The sequence below is a fragment of the Hylaeus anthracinus genome, unplaced genomic scaffold (genome assembly GCF_026225885.1).
Source record: "Hylaeus anthracinus isolate JK02 unplaced genomic scaffold, UHH_iyHylAnth1.0_haploid 12001, whole genome shotgun sequence".
Classification (NCBI taxonomy): Eukaryota; Metazoa; Arthropoda; class Insecta; order Hymenoptera; family Colletidae; genus Hylaeus; species Hylaeus anthracinus.
Window position 1 is genome coordinate 14,906,974 of NW_026534348.1, and position 23,857 is coordinate 14,930,830.

Sequence of the window (23,857 nt, forward strand, 5' to 3'; positions counted from 1 at the left end):
GAGTTTGCGGAGGACTATGGTGCCGCCCCTTTTAGCGACCTCTAAGACAAGAATGGTATAACTAATGGCACCGGCGAGCGTCATTTTACGACGATTAAAATTTTTCTAGAAAGCTCTGTCACTGCTTCTACATTTCTTCAATTTTTTACACAGTCTCCATCAATGGTATATATTATATTAATTATCAAAAAGAGACTTGCAATTTGCTTTTACACGTCTTACTTTTACACCACGCTACACTTTCTAATTCTGCAAGCAATAATCAACTTTATTCCACACGCGATTCATCGTTATACAGTTGGGATATATTTATCTAATTATTGAAGATCATCTAAATTTATTCAATTCGAGGATGACCATTCAATTGCGGATCGAAAACGACAATAATAAGTGGCTCGTTAGGAGTACATATTGAAACATCCATGAATTTAATATTGCAAGCTTTATTCCCAATAATTTTAATCACAACGTGGCACGATATACGCGACGTTGCCCAGACTACAAGGTATTAATAATTCGCACGTTTCTATTGTTACCCCACATTTATTGCACGATAGCATTCTTTTCATTTAATTCTAGCGATTCTATATTCTCGATCATTTAAACATATTATTTCTCATTCTTTTAATTTTCTTCAGTGATTCCGATAGTTCTTTCCCCTTTCTTTTAATAATTCAAGTATTATTTCAGAAAATACTTCTATTTTCCGGAGATCCCGGTGGTTTTAATAAATTCTCACGGGAAACTTTTTGAATCCTTCATAACTTTGACGTCATTGGCTACTCGGTTTTTTGAACCGCGTGACGAGGAAAAATTCATGAACACATTACGTAAGTCGAGCGTGAGCCGACCTAATTAGTAAAAATAATAACGATTACGCGCGAATAAAGCAATCACTTCCCAAATTAAACCAATTCAGACCAGAGTATCATCCTATAAGACGCTTCCTGCTCATCCAAGGTCCTCGAGTTACCAATCCGTCTACCCTATCGTCTCGCGAGCCAAAGGATGATTTAATAAGTAAACCTAGTTCGCGAAACAAGCTTCTCCGCGTATCTCGAATCCCGATTTCAAAATCGTCCAGTAGATTCGCGTGCTCGACTCGAAAATCGGGCATTTTCGGACACTGTTAATTCACACCTCATAGAGGCCTCTTTGGTGGACGGGGATAAACAAAATGAAGCCTCGTAATCCGCTCGAAGACCGTCGGTGCCACGTTCGCGCTACCGTTCGATGCTAATCATCATCGAGAACCGATAAATAAGACGTTTCTCTAAAAGGTGTTTGCCCTAGGCATTACCAACGAGTAAAAGCGGATAACCGAGCGCGGTTAGGCATCGTGGTATCGGTGAGACCATCTTAAACCGAGTCCACACGAACCATCGCGGATGGGTAAATCGCGGCTGCGGAACGGCGACTTTTTTTTCCTCTCGGTTGACGCTACCTGCCCCGCGGCGATAATACGTGATAATTGACACCTTGTACGTGTTACGTGTGTACACAGGTACGTGTTCGCGTTTCAGCCACGCTCACGTCGGCGGGCACATTGTGAAACTGTGCTACAACTAAAGCCAGTTTCGCCACCACGGCTCGGATACCCCCTCGCCTTTCGCGCGAGTTGGACAACGTTCGATTCGATTCGAGGTCGAAGTCCGATGGAATCTTTTTTTGTAAGTTTAATTGATAGATGGAACGTTATGAATAATTAAACCTAACCCAGACCTTGGCTTTCGATCCGAGATCGAAGTATGGACCGTTCGGAGTCTAACCCAGACCTAAACCAGAGTTTAAAATAGAAATAAAATAAGTACAAATACCCAATTGAAATTACAATACATAATTAAATATAGAATTGACGATATCAATGCAACCTCTAAATTGACCTATACATTCCATATAACGAACATCGGCCAAAATTAATCACAATGCAGTTCTAGAACTCTGCTTCATCCGCGGAAAAGAAATAGATTTATGGCACAATTGTACTTTTCAGCCATACTTTATTCCATTCGAGTTGAAGCAAGTTTCGCGTACAAAGTCTTCGCAGTTTCCAATCGCCTGTCGAACCGATCGTCCCCGCACGTAAAAATCAATAGAAACAAAGTCTCCTCCGTGGCATCGCGTCGCGCACACTTGATATTTTTCCAGCAAAATAATCGCATCCCGTTTCGAACCTTTTTTTTTACCCCCCTCGCGGCGACCTGTCGACATCTATTTGCGATCCACCACGGTCCGTTACAGATATGGCTTTCCAATTATCCGTCGGACGCTCAAGAAACTCCATTATAAATAAGCACTTCCGACGAAATTCGCAGGCGAACGGAATTCGATTCGCTCGTCCCCCGAAAATTGATATCGCAAAAACTCATCTTAGGAGTTGTTGACCTCGGGAAACGATGGCGGCCGGTATATATGTATACTCCGAAATTTAATTCATTTAAACGTGTCAATATGAATTTCGCTAGCGCAGCATACGACACGATGTTTTTAAATATGAAGCGTCGAAACGGATATAGAGATGGTTTTAAGTGAGAAAGATGAATCAGAAAAATAGTCAGAAAAATTTCTTTAACCGACTTATCGACATTCTCGTTATCCTCTCCTTGAGATTGGCTCTTCCTTCGAGACCTTAAAAGCAGCGACGTGTCTCTAACGAAGTTCGACGAATTTTTAGACGAACGTCAAAACAGATTTCAATGGAAGGAATTGGACGTTTCCCTGTACTTGTATACGATCGTGAAACTTGAACTTTAAAATTAGCGAGTAGAAATATTAATATTCGCTTTACTATAACAATTACAGTAAAGGCAATTAACTCTTTTGGTTTCAAATGATCTCCCTAAGAGCGACCTCAGACATCGTCCCAGGGTTAATAAACCTAACTGTCCATGCGAATGTGTTTTCTCCATTTATCTTGTTTTAGTTTTTCAGCAGTGTTCCTTCAAAAGGTTTCGGTGGTGTAGCTCGACGACCAGAAATTTCGTGAGACAAAGAATTTCACACACGTCTCATCCTCGGGCACCTATGAAGGTACAAGGTCCCTGGATAAGGTGAAGCGTAACTCAACCAAGACAGGTTGCATCGGGATGTTATGGTAAACATACAGCGAAAGATCTCGCACCTAGGTGCGAGACCAGGCTCGAAGTTTGCCTGCGTAAACAGACGAGAGGACGGAGTTTATGTTTCTGTCTCAAATTCCTTACATGCAGGCGCATAACCCCTTCGAGCGATAATGCACCGTAACGTTTAACGACTTCGTCAAAGAGGTACCGGGTTCCTCGATACTGTTTGCACGTTCGTCTTTCCTTTTTTTTTTTAGAGGGGCCACGGTCGAAAAGTTTGGCAAGACGATTATCGAACCGCCCATAAGCGTCTGCGTTTGTACGCCAAGTTAATATTCGCCTCTTTCTAGATAGAAAATATTCCTCTCCTAAAGATCCGTTTTGCAGCCGATACGACGCCCGTCCAAATCGCGCTTTAAAGGCTAACACATAAAACTTTATTATCCTAGGAACGTGGCTCTTAACGACACCTCCGTGAAATCACTCTGTTACAAAGCAGTCGTACTTTCAAACTGCATAAACATCATCGATTTCTTCCTTTGCAGCTCGGGATCTCTGTGACATTTACTTCGGTACTTTGTAGGGGTTGAGAATCCCGAAGAAGTTCTCGTAAAAAATGTGTCACGCTCGATAGAAACAAACCAGAGGTGGACAAAACTTTAATTGAAAAATACAACTAATCTAAAGCAGATAAATTTGCTGTAAATATTTTTTAGCTCGATCTTTCGCCCATTTCTGGAGCAGAGTACGCCCGTTTGAACTCGTTTGCAGGTCGAGGTCCACGCGCAGGATTAACTTACCAAGGGAATTTAGTCCGTAACTGGCTTGATAGACGGTCTGCGACGGACTGCTGATCGGGAGGCCAGAATTACCAAGACCCAAGCTCGGGCCGAGGCACTTCGTGCTTTGCTGGCCAAGTTGCCCTAAACTTTGTCCGAAACCACCCATTTCCATGCCTCCCTGCCCCAATTGCCCGAAACCTGTAAAACAAGCGGTTTCAATTAAACAAGCGGCTCGGTTGCCTCATCCCAAAAGGACGACCAAGGATAACGATGAGACCGATCCAATGAGCTACTTATTAATACAGATTAGAGTGTCCGCGCAAATTCAAGTTGTACTCGGCAAACGAAGATATTATTAGGTTGTCCCAAAAGTTTCTTTCGTTTTATTAATAATTAATACATACACAATATTTGATGTTTTATATTACATTACAAAATTGTGTACAATTCATTTCGCTCCATTACTGTTACAGCATAAATGTCTAAGAAATTAGATTGTCTATTTATATAAACACTGCCATAAAAAATAATTGAATGCAACTCACGAAAGAAAGTTTTGGGACAACCTAATACCTTTCTTAGACATCGTATTAAACTATCAATCAGGGATCAAAATAGAATGTCATTGAAATTAAAATATATTACATCTAAGTCTCGACAATATTTCTTACGATTTCTATATAAAAATCAGCGTATCATTAAAGGTATGATTACACCCTTATCTCTGTGTACTTAATTTCTACAACACTTCAGATTTCTATAATTTCATCGATTTGCTTGTCAACCCCCAACCCCGACCAGGGGTTCGTCGATCAAGTGACCACGACAGGGGTAAAAAGAAAACGTATCGCGGAGCTGATAATACGCGTGGATAATTGAAGCTGTCCCTCGGTCAGTGGACGCACGAAATTAAATTAGAGGTATCCCGATATCGAAGCCTGGTCTACGTATTCAAGACATCCTGCTACCGTAATCGCTCTTGTAATAAGATTACGTGTGCTCGAAATGACGCGAGAAATTGAATATAATTAATGTAAAAATCGAGCAAATCCTCCGTTTCGTTCCTCCGATGTTTTACGAAGTTTAATTAATAGGATACACTTTCTATCGCGACCTTAACGTCTTCCAGGCCACAATGAAACCCGACAAAGCCTGGTCGCGGGTTTCCTGACGGCGGACAGGATTCCTTTTTTCAGGGAATTCGGCTCATTGACATATGCAAATGGTTTGGAATCGTTGACTGCCTGACCTGTTCCCATTCCCCATCGTTCAGCTGGTCCATGGAACATCCCAGCGCCGCAGAAGTCAGAGCTCATCGGGCCGAACGGAGGCAGACCGTGAGAAGGCAGCAACGTACCAGGTGTACGGAACACTGGCGTGGACTTCTTCCGTTTCTTCCACTTCGCTCGACGATTTTGAAACCACACCTGCAAAAGGTTCGATCGCTCAGTTTCGATTTCGTGGGACCGTGGGGCAGAATCTCGAGAAACTGGCAAACGTTCGCAAGAATTGTCAGATTCGCAGTGAAACGAATCTGTAACCATGATTTCTTTTTTTGGTCTAGATGAAAGCACACACGATTTCGATTAAATCTGAAAGATTAGATCAATCCTTTATTTATTTGTTAAATTATGATAAACGTTAGCAAGAAATGTCAGATTCGCAGCGAAACGACTCTATAACTACGAGTTATTTTTGTATTCTAAATGAAAGCACACACGATAGCGATTAAATCTGAAAGACGATGACCAACCCCTTATATTTGTTAAATAATGATAAAAGGTAACACTTGTTCTACGTATTCAATTTAATCATTCCGCTCCAACCACCGCACACTATCGAACAAATAAAATCCAGCAGACTGTCGGTGTTCTCATCGGAGGCGATTTTTTTCAGGATCGCGTGATAGCAAATTCGGAAGACGTTAAGATGTCCCTGGGCGTTACGACAATATCTTCGACCCCACGGCGAGTAGCTATTAGCCGACGTTATGAGCTGTTGATTCTGGCCACGTAGTGGCCCCCTAAGCTGCCCGGGTCCCGGGGACTTGATTTATTGATATCGCATGCAAAGCCCACCCCTGTGTTCTCCGATATATACCCTCGTCCTACATCCCCCCCACCATTACCCGCCGCCCTGCCGGCTACCAGGCTACAGTCCCTTTCCTGGCGCGGTAAAGCGCGCTATAGCCATCTCATATGTGCCCATAAATTAGTACTTTAGCATTAGAGCACGATGCGGCGCTTGCGCCTCCGACGAGCGCGTACCACGCGAGAGCAACACCGACCGCGAGCTGCCTTCCGGCCAAGAGGGAACGAGACCAACGTGCCAGCCGACGGGGGTGGAGACACCCTCTGCTAACATGCAGGGATTATACGAATCTAATTGGATATATGGGATTTACAGGCTCCGGTGTACTCCAGGTATTGCCGGAAAGCGATCGTCGAGTCGGATTTCTACGGCGAAGGCGGTTTATTATGAGCTACTAAGTTTCGAGAGAATGGAAAACTGGCTGCCGTTAGCCATGATGGAGTCGTCTGCCGTCGCTTCGGGGGTCGTTCGCCCGACGAGGAGGAGAATCGACTTCGAAATGAATCGTAAACCGCGTTATTCTATGATCCACAAGAGCCCAACACCGAATGGAACTTCAGAGATGTGCTAGAAGAAAAAATGGAGAGATCGAATCGATTTGATTTCGAGGTGATATAATCTTATTAAATTGGGGTGTCTAGGGTAAATTATATTTGTCACGTTTAATGAAGTACGATTGTGGCTCCTGAAGGAGTCCAATCTTAAAGTAATTTAGTAATTAAATCAAGTATGAATGAGTAATGTAGTCTTTAGTAAATCGTTCTGGAAAGTCACTTGTAGAAAAGCATGATAATTCGTAATTCAGTAGATGATTGTCGTTCTCATTTTTGGGGTGTCTAGTGTCGTTTGGAGAAGCTTAGGAACATCTGTTTCGTTTGAGCCTCTCAAGGATGGCCACTCATGGCGAGAGAATGGCATTAGAGTTGGTGCAGTGAGATCCAATTTATGTAATAGATCATTTTTAATACATTGAGCTAACCAATTATAACATTCGAAAAAGTAATTTCGTCTATGTACACGATAATACCGAATTTATTCTGTTCTTCCACGTTTTGACCATCGAGTCAACTCTCTTCTTCTTCTCTTCTATACAGGGTGTCCCAAAAGTCGGAGAGGAGCCGGAAATGGGGGGTAGCTGAGACGATTCTGAACAACAATTTCCTTTGCAAAAATGTCGGATGGGGCTTCGTTAAGGAGATATTAAGAGAAAACCTCGACCAATCAGAGCGCGCGTAGACCGTTGGAGTGGCCGCGGTAGCGAAGGCTACGCGCTAGGCGGCAGCGTCAATGTTCTTCGATGCACGTCGAGTCACTTGTTCGCGTACAAGCGCGGCCGCCAGCGCGTAGCCTTCGCTACCGCGGCCGCTCCAACGGTCTACGCGCGCTCTGATTGGTCGGGATTTTCGCTTAATATCTCCTTAACGAAGCCCCATCCGACATTTTTGCAAAGGAAATTGTTGTTCAGAATCGTCTCAGTTACCCCCCATTTCCGACTCCTTCCCGACTTTTGAGACACCCTGTATACTACCTATTACTTGTAATAATTAAACTATTTCTTCCTTGAATTTTACTCAACTCGCTGCACTTCTTATTCTGCGTTTCATTCAGATATTTCATCCATTAAAAGTGTTTCAACTGATGAAAACCAATGAGAACGAGGATGAGCGAAGGAATCGTCGATCCGTCGCGCGGCTCATGGTATCACAGTCGACGAAAGCTCGCGTTTTGCGTTCAGTTATTTCGTAACAGAAGTCATTAGCATTCACCTGCGTTAATTAACGGAAGTTCTGCCGTAGGTGTATGCGAGCTGCATCAGAGAGGGAGGGGCGTGCACGTGATAATGCGCGATATATGCCTCGACAGTCCCTTGGTGCTTTTTCCCTCTTCTGGCTTGCATCGTCGATGCTCACGCTGCGTGTAACAGCAAATTATCCACGGGCTTTTAGCCGTAGCTCTGCCGTAGTTGTACCGTGAAATCGACGCAACCACACCCACGAACGCCGCAAGAAACATTCGCAAAGACGAAAGGGATCGAACTGGGGGAGGACAGATTTTGCATATTCCACGTGTCGCGCTTGCTGACTCGGGGAGATGCGAACGTGGAATCGTTTCGTTGCGGAGATTTATTCGATTCCACTAGAAACCAAGACAGCATCGTTGATAAATAGCTGTAGTTTGAACGAATATTAATTGAAAAGGCTAGAAATCGGAATAATTGAAGCATCGCGAGAAAGAAAGATTCGTTAAGGCTTTGAAATGTAAAACTAAGTTTTAGTAGGTGCTTTGTTGATTTTAGATAGATTTGAGTTTCCGAGTTTAACGGTATTGATTTCTGAGATATTGCGTCATTTGTTGGAAAATGTTGCTTCAAGAAAATAATAAAGAATTTATAGAGAGATCGTTTCAAAGTCTCGTGATTGCCAATTTTTCCAATTTTGCCTCTATATTTATAGAATACAGCTTTCAAGACTTGAATCTTTAAGAGAATCTAGGGACATCGATTTTTGTTTATCTCTAGACAAATATTCGACAGACCTCTTGCGGCAGTGTTCTGGTCTAGACGGTTATTTTCGTGGCTTTTGCAAATTAAACAAAAATAACCAAACCTCTTCCTAACGATCTATTGAACCGGTTGATTCAAATACTTCCGAAAATATAGGACCGGCTACAGTTAAAACTGGAATAAATAAACGTCACAATAAACGTATCAAGATTGTCCTGAGTGATTCAAAAGCTTTACATCTTTATTACAACACGATACAAATTAATTCCTGTGGCCATTATTATTTAATAATTCGACGGTTAGCGCCAATTCGAATTTTCAAGCGTAAATCCACAAAGATGATCGCTATTCTGATGGAAATATCAGCGATCTTTGCTCGTGTTTTATTCAAGCCGATAAAATAGTATCGCGGTTTCGTTATTAACGATCGTCGAATCGTTCTACGTCCGTGTATAGCACCTACACAACGACGACCGTCGATGATCGTAGATACCTATGAAATTGTGTTAATTTAAAGTTAATTACAAATATGACGATACAGCTCGCGCTATGACGGAAATGGAACTATCGTCCCCTATGATGACATGCGGACAAAGATGATTCGTTCGAAATGTTCCAGCGCTAATTGCATGCCTGGCGTGCTCGACGAATTACCGGTCATTAAACGTATACCTTAAAAATCACTATTGTCATCAAAAGACGGCAAATTGATGGTCACGCTCGATATCGTTATAGACGTGATTATCGAATGGCTCTAACTTGACATGACAATGCAAGACAGAATAGTGCCACGCGTGAGAAATGCATTAACCCAGTATCAGTGTCCTAGTTAGAGGACGCTTAGAACATATTTTTAGTGGTATTACAATTTGAATTAAAATATATTATTGATATAAGGAAATATCAAGTTGATTTTTCTAGATTGGAGTATACCCAGATCTTAGCTAACAAAATTATTTTAGAAGCAGTCACAATGTTACCTTCGATCAACTCTTTGCACTTCAAACAGAATGATTCCTTACTTCATTCATTTTCTACATTTAAAATTGAACTGTTGTTTTGATGTTTTAACAAATCTAAGCACTATCCAATTATGCTACGAGGCTTGAAGTTAGCCATTTAGAATCATCCGGGGAGAAAGGGTTGAAGGAAACGTTTATCGAGACTATTACCGTCTCGACGATGAACTGTTAACAAACGGATTGAAGGGTATTCGAAAGGCAAAGGGTCTCAGAGCCAACCGGCTGGATCGAACGCCATAGAACACACCTTTCGATGACTAAGGTGGCTCTATGCCTTTCGTGGATATAATACCTCAGTTCGAGACGGGTCGGCCAGTCAATTAGGAACATTGCTTTTTAAAAATTGATCAATCACTGCACGCCTGCGGAGGCGCGTGCGCTGCTCGGGCAGCTGTTCCCAGGAAGCACCTGGAATCACGGCGAGGGTGGAAGCGAACACAAATGCTCTCGAATAATCAGCATCAGTCGCGATGATCACCGATCGGAATCTACGATCGAATATTCTATCTGAAAATACTGCTTCGTGTTCCTGCATACGCGAGAGAATTTCTGCCACTGACTAGAAAGACTCCTAATAAAATGTGAACATGATTTCAAGGGGTTGAATTCAGCACATAAGAGTGATAAAGAAAAGTAAGTCTCGGGTAATTAATTTCTCGGGTAATTAACTTCTTGAATTTCATTTAGTTCAATAGAATTCTTAAAAAATATTACCCAATGAATTTTGTACAGCCTTGCGGATCATCTGGAAGCTCGAATTTATTTTATGTATAAATCGATTTAAGCCTGCGTGGACTTGTATAAACTTATACAAACTGTACGAGCTAATATATATTCATGTGAACTTTTAAAACTTGTACACATCCCTTAAAATCGTCCCTACGCGTTATGAAAGTTTCAATTAATTTTTGCAACTTCTCTCAACGCACCGTGCAACGAAACATTTTCATATTTAAACAGTAAAATTTCCGCCAATTAAGAAACGACAGTAATACGATTTAAATTTTACCGCAAGGTGTGCTTAATGCAAACGATAATTAAAAACTAATTCTCGCAGGAGCGACGTCGGTTTGGCGCTCTATAAAATTTTATCGTGTGATCGATCGTGTACAACAAAGCAAATGGAAAATCATAGGTAAATAAAGAGACGTCGAAACGTCAGTAACGGACAACTCTGCGCGTGTACACGATTCTTGAATTAATAACTTGCGAGCGTATTACCGCTCGATAGCGGTAATAATGAAGCGTTAAATTCACGGTAAATCAATTCTTATGGCTTCTTCTCTCATCTCGTGGATTTGCGTTCGGCGATACAGGCGCGAAGATAATCGTTTATGCAAATTTAATGTCAACTGCGTAGGTGGAGACATACTGTCGGATAAACCCACTTCTTGCATCACCGACGAAAACATAAATCTCATTTGTAGGATATTCCTGCAATAAAGATCCGTGGAGTTGTTTATTATGTATCACATTTAATGCTAAGGTAAGAAGACGTATTGATACTTTTTAGTGTTTTGTTAAAGTACGGAGTCTAAAAGACACATTTTTATAGTCTCATATTGAATTCGAAAAACTGTCCCATAGCAAAAGTATCCCCGTGTCCCGAAACTGTACACAGAATTTTAAAGCCATTTTTGTTAAACGACATTTTTCAAACTCTTTGACGCAATATCTTGCGAGCAAATATTGACTTGGAATTTTGCACACGTAAGTAACGGTCTAAACTCCATTCGATATTTGTGAAGATTTCTTTCGCAGATGGAAAGGTCTTGGCTCCAAAATTGGATGATATTTGAGACTTTAACGCGTTCAAATAATGGTTACTCGTGCATAAAGGAGACATAAAGTAACGATACATGTGAGCAGCCGGGCAAGAGTTCGTTTTTGTTCGATCGATAAATGTAATCTCGACTTTCACTTCATTAATATAAACGTCTAGTATGCTTTGAAGAAGAGGTGAAGAATATATGCTCTAAAAGGAAACCCCTGACTTTACATCTCATTGATTACTCGGACATGAGAATTGTTAAGATAATCAAAAGTGTACAAGAATTTTAAGACACATCTGTTACACATTTCCTAGATTTCACTCGTATTCTTTTACTACTGTAAAAACCATCAGTTTGAACTTTTAACCCTTTGTACTCTCCGCCATTTTGTTGCAAAATGTGTGAACAGGAATCGCGTTACATTAAATAGTCTAACTTTAGAAACGTGTCTTTTTTGGTATTATTAGACTTTATTATAAATTTTTATAGCTTTCACGAAGCGTTGACACCACTGCAAACTTAAAGGATCTTTCAAAAGAGACTTCAGAATTTTGTTTTTTAATCTATTCAATATATTCTATGATGTATTATATAGTATATTGTAATATATATTGAATAAGTTCAATTGATATATTTTGAATGAAGTACACATGATTCTAATTAAACATAATTAAATATTTCTCTCTAAATCTCTGCGTATACAGCATATTTTGGTTTGCCTTCTCGTGCTATTTCAATAAGCAAACTTCAAGGAAACATGCATTTTTTTCAAATTTTTCCTAGCATCAATTTATTCTATCACTAACAAAATTTGCTAGACTTATGATGTCCCATCATACGGGACATCCGAGACCAAAGGGTTAGAAATTCCCAATTTTCAGACCCAAAAATTAGACAGTGTAAACATCATTGCTTAGATTTGTCAAGAAGTGTCTACCCCTACATCTCATTCCGCGATATTCCGAATACGAGACCATCCAGTTTGTCAGGAATGACGAGGGCGTGCGATAAGGGATAGAAATCCGAGAACTGCGTCTAACTTTCCATTTCTCCGCTCCAATCGCGAATAGCTTGGTTTAACTCGAGGAAAGAGTTTCCGAGCTTCGGGAGAGCCTCGAAGGTGGCAGGAGGGAAGGTTTGGGCAGTCGAGACTGGGGTGGCCTAAAGGTTAGGGCGAGGTTTAGGAGGTGAAAGAGGCGGGCGAGACCTCGTAAAGGGGGTTTCAACGGGCGCTGATATAAATTGAGCTTGCCATCAAGGCAAGCGGCGGGATCTGCCCGAGACCCCAAGATATATAGAAGTAGCTTTCAGCACGCCATTGAAGGATAGTTCGACTCGCCTCGCCGAAAAATGCTCAGGAATCGCCGCAAAGCGGGATAACGTTTTTCTTTCGTAGACTTTCCACGAGCCAGGGGAGTGGCAGAAACGTTTCCACGGATGAAAACTTAATTCGTCCTCGTTCTTCTATCCCTCAAGGATGGATTCTCGCCTCGAGCCGCGCGTCTGCGAAAGTAGAATGGGACGGCCATGAGTCAGACGAGTCTCCAGGAGTGGAATTTTAAATAAGAGAGCCGCCCGTGTTCTGGAAAATGCATTACTTTTTCAACGTCTCGAGCTGGTGACTGATTCTTTTCAGAAACAGATGTTTTATTAGTTGAACCTCGTGAAAAAAACAAATTAGATGTTAATTAGATAAAAGTATGAAGATTACAGAGTGACTTGCGCCTCGTGTACTTCGGAATACTTCGAAATTGGCGATGTTCGGTGTATGGCGGAAAGGGAGAAAAATCCGATTCGATGGCGTTAGCGGCTAATATTTAATGAAAATAAATACTACATAAGTTCGGCGCGATGCGACCTTGATTGATGACGGTGGTTGGGCTCCTGTCCGAGGGTGGCAAGACGCATTACCCGGACCGCCTACTGTTTCACGCTGGGTTGCGTCGTCGGAAGGGACGCTTTCGTTGGGCCATTAGTGGGTCGTCGTGATCTAACGTCACGCGGAATTAAAATTCGAGAATCACCCTCGAAACTCCGTTTTCGAAATTAACTTTTCACTCGACATCCCCGGATGCATTTACAAAATTTGCATAAATCTTGTTCAGCCGTACCTCATAAATCACAGTTACTATTTTCATATTTCGATCAAAATTCACAGCGTGTAAAAGATACTTTTCCCTTCTTAGCAGTTGTGAGCTCGGTTTGATTAGTTTATCATAGAGCATCCCTTAAATTTGTTCAACTTTCTCCTGCTATTTCCAACATATTTTTTCAATTTCTTAAGTTTATTCTGTATTTTTATGCAAACATCACTTTCATATGAAATACTGTGAGTTTTGTATATTCTATAATTGGTTTTGCATTGAAAAACAATCTTGGAAGAAATAGTACGTGTTAAAATTGCTTCGTAAAATGTCACGTTGCAATGAATGACGTAACAGTCTTCCGAACAGCTCTCAAAGTGTTTAAAGCTTCCACCAACGAAGTTGCGAAAAAAAAAGTTCTTCTCTGTAGCGCGAAGAACTTCATAAATGTCGCGAAACAGCCGATAAAATGCAGGTATGCAACTCCCGCGTGCACCGCGAGCTGTGAACTTGATCCATTTATACTTTATTATGGTTTCACGGACGCAATATCGTTGGCTCGGGATGCCTGTCGTCAAATTAGCCGGAATCGGTCGTGGAGCCGGATTTATCTTCTCGAGTAAGTGCGATCGCAAAAATCTCTATGGCGCCGTGCGCTCACCGTGGAACGATCAATCGTATGCTTCACTTTCTTGAAAGCCAGATACTCGTACTAAAACATGTCGACGTAATTTCATCATCTACTTCTTCTAGAGGTCTTTTCTTTATATTTTAAATTCCCAAACAAGTATCTGTAGCTATAAAGTGTCTACATCGAAATGTAATTATTACTTTTAAATTATACTTATGTAATGCTCAATTCATGTGCCAAGATAATATTCTCGGAAAATCTTTGACGATTTATTTCACGGTTCAATGAAAATTTCACTCCATTAAAAAAAAATCATTCTTTAACACGTTGGCTGCCAAGCTAAAACTCGTAAAAATTTTTATAAAGTTAAAATTTTGTCGCGAAACTATTGAAGATTAGATAATTTAACATCTACCAAATTCGCGAATCCCATACAGATTTCTATTCGTTATTGTCTCACCTTTGAAATTAATTCTTTTAGCTCCTTAATGGAAAGTCCTGTCACTAATTATTTTCTTTCTAAAAATAAGTCAGTCCACATATATTTGACAATAACGAAAACAGTTTCTCTTCTGCAAAAAACAAACAAAAATGTACGTCCCAAGTTCACCAGAATTTTGTGATTTCGAGATGCTAATGGACCCGAACGCAACTGCAGAAACCACCTAGCGTGAAAATCGAGCCTCAAAGTCGAACGAGGAACGACGGCGATCGGTTTCACCCCAACGGTCGTGTATTTTCGCGGGTGTGAAATTATTCAGGGCTGGTAGACGTCATAACAAAATGGGCGTTAGATGATGCTCCCTAGGGTGATAGCGGCGACATAGTTTATCCATTGAGAACCCCACATTCTCTCCTCCATACCTAGTCGGGTGTACACGGGGATGCTTTTCTCTCGTCGTGTGTTCGAGACGGGCGTTGGTGTGCGTGCGCGGTAGCCAGCGTGATATTTTTCGTCCACGACACGTAAGAGCTAATATCGCGGTCTATGCATATTTATACGGCATTAAAAATCACCCCTCCCTTAAAATGCATAGGCTGCTGCATAGCAGACGCGCTGAATCTTCGTCGAGCTGCGTAGGCTGAAGCGTTTGTCACGTTGGGGGTTGGCTAGCAGACGGCCGCCTCGTTCCCTCGCAACTTTTACCGTTTCATTGAGACATTTCCTCGAATTCCCACTTCTCTGGGAAAATTTGTGACGGGACATTACTATTTTAATATAATTAACCACGAAATTCACGCTTCTAGCCAATTAGGATTTATTATCTAGCTGGATGGGGGCTCTCCTTTCAGAGTTGAAGTGGAAATTTATTCCTTGTGAGGGTAGAATGAACCAGTGTAAGAAATATAATTTACCCTACTCGGGTAGAAATAAACATTTACTTTGTATGATACATACTTGACTTATCTTCAATTATAAATTAAGTATTATTATTGCAATCACACTCTAAAGTTGATTTTTAACACCACATGTAACAATTCTATTTTATAGGCACATCTCTTATCTTGTTAACAATATTCAATAACCCCCCAGATGAAGCCAGTGAAATATTCTCCATCCATGAAAATAGCACTTGCATAATGAGACAGTTCTACAGTCCTAATGAGACAAGTCTATAGTTCTCGACTAGTAAATGTATTCGTGAATTTCTAGGATTCCTTCCCAATCGCGTATAAATAGGAATAATCGTATGTATTATAGCTATATCCGGCATAAAACTTTTATAGCACGATATGCATAAATGATACACACTCCCAACCTAGAAAAATGCTGAGATCTGAAATCGATACATCATCGTCGTGCTTGCATTTGTTTTCCTATTTATCCCACAATTTATTAACGCACGAAAAGCCTCTGGGTTCCACTGATGGTCTAATATTAGAATAATGGCCGTTGCGTTCGTGTATTCTTATTCTCGTAGCGAAACGAAACGTGGATTTATTTTTTGTACGTGTCACCTCGCGTCGCCAGGTGTGTTCGATATTCGTTCGATGGCGTTCATACGTTACCTGGGCAGGAACGATGTGGAAGTGATTTAATACGAGACAGAACAGTGATCGAGAGTGATTCGCGTTTGGCGACGAAACTTGACGCGCGCATGTTTGATGCGCCATCGTAAAACACTCGATTGCCGCGTACACGTGTCTGGTTATACGCTCTGGACGCATCCAGGTAAATGATCAGTGATAGTTTACGGGCGGAAATTTTGCAAATGGAAATTGCATATCGATCATACCCCGCGGCCATCGATACTTGATTCAACGCCCGGAGACCATAATTCCATATTAGCCTACTGCGTTTCCACTTTTTATCACTGTTCTCCCTCTTTTTTTTTTCATTGTTTACTGCACGGCGTTAAGTGAGATCAATCGAACGAGTTTTTTTTTCGTCGGTCCAGTTACCATGGAAAAAGCGGGTAATTAAAAATTCTATTCGTGTAAGAGTAATTGGTCGTGCAGAGCAATACGTTCAGATTAAACTTTGTTTTTTAGTATTTAATCTCGATACCACGGACCAGTGGCTCTTGCCATCCTGCGAGAGAACATTCCTAGACGATGAAAGAACAATGCGGATGTAGACCACGATGTCATGTCTGTGATATTATGACGTGGTTTTGGGTAATTGGGGATTGAATGGTAAACGCCCGTGAAATGGACTGATTTAATACATAGATGTACATACACAAAGTTAAATGAAATTTCTGTAATGGACTAATTTATTTTTGGAGGGTGGGAGTTTTATAATAAATTCTTTGCATTGAATTCCGATATCTTAATACAGAAAATTGTGTTTGCTACGATGGGATTAAGTTCTTTGCTTATCAATTCTTTAACTCTATTATTCTCTCTATTAAAATTCTAGTATCTGTTGCAAAAATTAAGATCACTTAATTTGAATTCTATCCAGAAATTCCTCGAGGTCATCAGTACAGAGACAAGTTTACAAATGGTTGGAAAGGTTTGGTTCGAATTGGGCTCTCCAACTTCCCGAGCGAAACAGTGAAACCATTTCCCATTTCTCAGGACAACGCAATAACGAACTACGTTTACCCCCGGTCCAGTCACTTGTTTGTCCCAGAGGATGGTCGAATGACACCGCCATTCGTCCAGCTCCCGTGGGATACTTTGAAAGCAATACCCAACATTCGCCACCGTGGACCGTCTCCCAGGGCGGCATATGTGACTTTTAGCAGTCGAAATGCGCCGTTGCTGGCGCAGACACAGATTTCGGCTTCGATCGAACCCCTCCCCATCCCCCTGTGCAAATGAATCGGGACAATGAGCTTCTGGATAAACTTCCTCGCGTCTCCGATATCCGAGGTTACTTCTTCGTATAATGAAACGAGCCGATGAACTTTGGCAAATAAGCCCCATTCGATTAGCACAATCTTCAATGTATAAAATGGATAAAATTATGTGGCGATGGTTTAGTCTTCCTGATTTTAATGTGAAAGTAAAGTATAGTGTAGTATTTTGATGATCAAGTGTTTTCGACCTTAATGTAGTGCTGAAGTAATGTTCATTAATGGGAATGAAATATGATATAATTTAAAAATAATGGGACGTTTTCAATCTTATTCTTAATAACATTTGAAGTTTATAAAATCAGAGCACAGTATACATTTAGATTATACGTGTTGGAATGCTTCACCTTTTCAAAATACTTCTAATGATCGATGTTCTAATAATGATAGACAAATATCTTTCATTAGAATTCGTACAAAATTTAGCGAAACATATAAATCTACATACATAGTGTAATTTAATAGTATGTACACCATTAAATACCATAGGGTGACTCGTTAAAAAATAAATTGCACATCAAACTATCCTTCAGTAGATGCAATTAACCTTTTTCCTGAAACCTGAAGAAACTCCATTTATCTAAAGCGATCTACTTTATCGCCAATGATCACGCATTACGACCAACGATAACCTTTCCAAACCTCGAGTAAACATTTTACCAGCGTGCACGCACCCGTTCTCAAAGTTTCTCCGTAAAACCCGGAAGCACTCTCCGCGTATTTGCAGATGGAAGAGTTTGAAGCGTCGTGGCAATCTCTCAGCAAAGTGTATCCGAGGCCACAATCTTATCACTTCTCCAATTGAATCGTAAAACTAGTAAAACCGTGGGTTCGTAAACCGTCGCTTCTCTTTTCATTCGAGGCGGTGAATCCATTAGCAGTATTAATTCACGCTTCGGAAAGATCACGACAGGATAACGGGGAACGAAAGAGCCGCGAAACGGGCGCGGAATGGAATAGGGCAGTTCGAAGACAACGTTTTCGCTCGACGGCGAAAGCCCCTCCCAGACCTCACGGTGGATATTTCTCTCTCTCTTTTTTTTTTTCATCCCTCGTTGAGCTTTTGGCGCAGGTCTGGGCCATCGACGGAAGGTCGTACTCCATAAAATTTCCGAGCAGTAGTAATCGAAAGGACCCTTCAGCCTAGAAACGACCGGTTACCTGAGGCAGTTAAGTTAAATGCCTGTTAGCAGACGTTAACTGCCCCTGGCCGCTATGGGTTCTATTCCGTGGACGATTGCAATTTTAATCGCGCTCTTCATTATAATTAAATTTAAATCGGCTGTGTGCTGGTCTAATAAAGCTCGTTTCCAACGGCCGCGCCGGTGGCTGCGACCGGCTACCGCTGGAAAACAAAAAATGTCTCCGGGGCGGATTAAAATACGCGTAATTAAAACCGTAAAGCGCCAATACGTGTCCCCCGAAAATAGACTGTCGGCTTTGCGATAAATGTCCGGCTGAAAAAAGCTTTTGTCTGCCAACGCCTCGCGCGGTGACCCCCGCGGATGATTGAGCTTTATTCGAAGCATCGAGAGCGGTTAATTAATATTCTAGAAATGATTGACGGTAAGGAACTACGTGCCGTTCGTTTCTAAAATCGTACATCGAGCGAATAAAAGCGAGCGCGCGCGCGTAAAAAGCCATTGACCTCCGCTCACCATTGGGGGTGGAGAAAAAAAAAGAGACCACTGGACGCGCATCGCGCGCCGATAGCATTTTTTCCCGACGCTTCCACCAACACGTGAAATTATTTATGACCGTCGAATCGCCGTTTTACCGGTCGAATAATTTTCGAATATCGTTGGATTTTGCACGGGGATGCCACATTTTCATCCCGCCTCCCGCTGACCCCCTCCGGCGTGGCGCAGACGATTTTATTATTTCGAGTAATGTTCGTCGGTTGGAGGGTATATCCAGTCGTTACTGGAAATTTTTGGCTACGCTTTATTGCAGTATTTTGCGAATCGTAAAATAGTTTGATGTCGTCGTAACAACGTACCTACGATAAATCCCATCGTGGCGCCAACAGGTAAATCTATTTCGTCTGATATCTTGGAAACTGTTAGGCTCGAGGGAAGAATGTTTCTCGTAAAAGCGGTGGTACTAATGAAATTGTTGAATCTTTGACTCGGTGAATAGATAAATTGACCTATAATCATGTCTCAGTAACTAGAAAAGTTCCTGTACCGTCACTTTATCTCAGGTACATAATAATCAATATCAGAAAGGTGAGCATTCTGTTATTCGAAAATTTCGTCAATCCAAACACCATGTCTCTCTATTACTTCCGCTAATGGAGGTTCCGCTATAGTTCCAGCCCTCCTTTATCCCCCATCCCTCCAGTCTTTTCTTCATCGTGTTACTCTTCCTTGTACCTAGGAGTACTTTACTCTCTACTCCAAGTCCAGAATAAAATATAAATAAAGTGTATTTACTAGTAATTAAACCAAGTGGAAGAACGGAGTGATGGCCATACAAACTTTTCAAACGATAAAGTTGGCGCCATTTGATTATTTTATTTCGACTAATTAAAGAGACTTGAGGGGGAGGTTGTTAAATCGAAGGCACGCAGTTCGTTACGTTTCGGATAATCGCAATTGAGGTAAAAAAAAAAGTTGCAACGACTCAGACGACGACCTTGGTCGAGCGTGGCCACTCGAAACGAGTGCCAACCAATTGAAAACGTTATTACGTTAGAGCGTAATTAAATGCCTCGCATAATTTCGGAATCGGGCAACGCGATGCTCAACGTTCGTAGTAATTTGTTGATTGTAAAGCAGTCCCGGCGATGCGTTATCGCGCAAGCAATGTAATAGTTGTTAATTAACAGCAATTAGAGAGGGAACGGCAATTACACCTCTTTTCGAGTAATAATAAATTGCAAGAGATCGATAAATCGTAATATTTCATTATGCCTGGCCCCGAGTATTTTCCTGGTAATTAGAAACTCCCCCCACCTCATCTCGTACGTCCCTCTTCCTCTAACTAACGCTATCATCCCATTAAAACAGCCGTTTGTTAATTTTTACGCTCCATACTTTCTCTCTCTCTCTCTCTCTCTCTCTCTCTCTCTCTCTCTCTCTCTCTCTCTCTCTCTCTCTCTCTCTCTCTTCCCTATCTTTCTATATGCCCAGCTGGCTGATCCATTTGGAAAAGCCCGCAGCGCTTCCGTTTCCGACTATTTCGCTCGATTAAAACGTTCCTGATTGTTCGCGTGTTAGAAAAATTTCCGCGGACTTTATAATCGCGGAAACTCGTTCTTTCGACGATCCTTGGTATCGCCAATTACCCCGTATAGGGAACATAATTTAATCGCGCAAGCCAGTTACTCGATTTTCGCTCGAATCGTTTGATTATTTTCCTAACTGGCTACAGTCCGCGTTCGCGGAACCGTGGCTCTCTTCGTTAAGCGAAATATGTATTTTCTGCGCATCGTTTCGCATCGCCTCGTTATCGTTGCGAGCGCAAGCGTTCAATGTTTCGATCTCATACTCTATGGAATCAAATTTCACCTCTGGGCGTTGATTAGACCCTTTTTTACGCGATATGTTAAAGTAAACGATTTTCGGATGGGGTAGTGGATCTAGAAGAGCTCGAAAAGCGAGAGTAACAAATGAAATCATTAATAGATTCGAAAATTTAAGAGATCGGAGAATCCCAGTCCCTAGAAATAATAAAAATGGAGTAGGAACATTTTTGTAAATGTACAATTTTTTTCACGCAACAAAGGTACGATTTGGTGTATGATTAATAAATTTCTTTTGTCAATTGTGTAACCTCAAACTCGGACAATTTTTATTAGCAGCTAGAGTTTACCTTTGAATCATCTTCAGAACAGAAAATATTACAATAGAACGTAATATATCACTAAATACTGGCAAATGAAGAGTAAATGGCACCAAAATCTAGCCATAGAGCAATAGTCAAGCCGTGATAGAAAACGCACGTTTCAAAGAACCAATGCATACCGATCACCTGCACCCTGGGCAACCTTTGAGCACAGGGTGCATTCGCGACGCGGTCGAGCCACGTGTGCATCGGTTGAAACATGCGTGGGTGGTTCCAATCCTCCTGAAAATATTCGGCAACGGTAGTCCACCATGGCGAGTCAAGAAATCTTTGATAGCGACGCTCGATAGTACAGCGACGCTGGGCGCCGGCGCCTTTCCCTAGCAGCCCCATTGGTGCCTGAGTCCCTCTCCACGCGAGAGCCCGCCGCCAGGTTTCCTTGGAAACGCTTCGTTCGCTCTGATGTCTACCCTCGCCCACGGAAAACCTCTTTCAATTAGGCAGCCAGCCACCCCGAGCACCGACCGAACAGGAATCTGTCTTTCTCCTTTCTCAGAGTTGCCTACTCGAAACGCAAGCTTTACCTGCGTCGAAGGGACTGGCTTTGCTCGACTCCCTTCTCGCCTCGACGATCTCTTTCCACCCCACGCCCCCGATAAACGGTTCCCTTTGTTTCTTAATAATTGCGTCTGTGGAAGCAGCAGAACTGGAGTACTGGAAATTTTGTTTTACCATCGTCATAGATTCGAAGGTGGGCGATGTTACACGAAGTCTTTATTGTATGGAAAAAATATGATAGATTCGGGGGAATTTCATTAGAAATCGATTAGATAGTTTGTCAGAATTACGTAGAATTTCGGTAGAAAATGATTAAACTGGCAGAGAAGTTTATTACGATTAAATAGAATTTTTCCCATGATTAACCCCTTAAGCTACAACCACGTGGGAGACTCGTGGTCGGATATTCGGGCCAAAACTGATTACCACGAGCCTGGCCCGTGATGCATTGCTCGGACCAAATGTAAACATCACATTTTGGTCCCAGGCTGTTGGAGCTTAAATCGTTGCTTAAGGGGTTAAAATATTGGCAAGCTTCGGCAGTGTTCCTTACCACATTCGCGATCCGCAGGTATTTTACTTTATTAATATCGAGTACTGGCGAAAATAATAAAATTCTGAAGCTAGACATCGCAAATTTGTATCGTCAGAGCGAAGATAAAAGTTACAGAATATGTTGTGAAATATCAATGTTGTAAATATGTAGTTTATTAAATATAAAGGTTTTTATAATTTTGTCATAACCTAGAATAGAATTTGATGTGACGTGAATTCACGCCCGCGAATGTGTTTGAAATACTCAACAATTATCGAATAAGAACTGTGTTGTACACGCAATAAATATATTTCCTTTCAAATTGTCAATTTCCTTTCAGCAGCTTTAAACCTGTGGCTCGATCTAGCCCCAAGAGAACAGTTTTAAATAACGTAAACTTAAACAGCGTCCTGCCACTTCCACGATTGCGATTTCTTATAACGACGAGAAATATTTACACGTAGGAAACGCCCACGGCGCTGGAATTTTTCCCAGGCGCGTCGTTCTATAAAAGTCGCGTTTTATAAAAGCTTACAGGTGTTCTCCGATTCAGAGACGATCAAAAACATCGGCGAGGCACCGTCGAGGAAATAATTCATGCGACGGAATAGACCCAAACGAGAGACATGAAACTTTAATTGTCCGAGAAGCGTGAAAACTTAATCATGGAAGCAAAAATTCCCGGGACGGATTTGGATGCTATTTGTCTGGGGATTTAATAAAGAGAATTGCGACGGGGCTACTTTTGCGAAGCGGATGTTCAATGAGTCCATGGAATATATAGAGTGCTTTATAATGCCTCGTACGATCATGAACGAAACGGTTTTACGTGAAAAATAAATGGAAAATGTGGAATAATTTTATTTTTTTAAAATATAGAAAGTACGAAATATTCTTTAATAATATTTCTCAAATAAATAACTGACAAGTATAGCCGCAACGTAAAAATTCAAATACGTTTTGAAGTATGTAATAATGTTCTTTCGACCGAATTACGAGGTGATGAATATCGATGATCGACGTACGTGGAAAAAGTCGGTGAATTCTCGCATAATTAGCACATGGAACAAGAAGTAGATAAATTTTCCGTACCCAGCTCGACGCATATGGCGTTTGCACGTGTCGACACGGGAAAGAAGACGAGCCAAACTGTTTGATATGCAACGCGACGCCTGGCTTGACTGACGCTTTCAAGTTGCGAATAAAATTTTCATGAATTTCTATTAGCTTCGTTTTTCTAGACGTGCCCCGGAGACTTAAAAAAGCTCCGCTGACGGCTGAGGGGAACACGTGAACTACCCCGTCGGCTAAGACCGAGTATCGGCTTTATCAATTTCCACTTTAAAGCGCGGTCAACTTTTCTTCTTAAACTTCAAACGCCACTCACTCAGGAATTCTACGCATCCTGGTGTGGTTCGCCATCCTTTTTCATAGTTATGCGATTTGAAAATCGACAAATTTGTGTTGTCAGATTTTTAATTAAACTTTAATATGTGCATTGTATGTCCTTATATTATTTGTCTAATAGACATTCAATTTTAGTCATTTTTCAAGATCAATGCTCTCAAAAGTCTAATAATAGTCGTGTACTTTTGAAAATTTTTTTATAAAAAGTGACTTACTGACTGATTTTTTAATTTATTTCGACCCTTCAATTAACGAGCATGACCTTCACTTTTCTATTCTCTCTGCCCCTATTGCTTTCATCTCTAAAAGGTCTAAT

The 23,857-nt window shown here is 41.4% G+C and overlaps 1 protein-coding gene across 2 annotated transcripts in view; it reads right to left on the minus strand.

The window, feature by feature from the left end:
• LOC128890585 (homeobox protein orthopedia) overlaps positions 1-23,857 on the minus strand; it is a 42,500-nt gene that overhangs the window by 5,652 nt on the left and 12,991 nt on the right. For both annotated transcript variants that reach the window (XM_054149235.1, XM_054149234.1), the window contains exons 4-5: positions 5,094-5,271; positions 3,863-4,042 (exon numbers count right to left, since the gene is read on the minus strand). In XM_054149235.1, the coding sequence (XP_054005210.1) occupies positions 3,863-4,042; positions 5,094-5,271 (358 nt within the window). The remainder of the gene's footprint in view (positions 1-3,862; positions 4,043-5,093; positions 5,272-23,857) is intronic.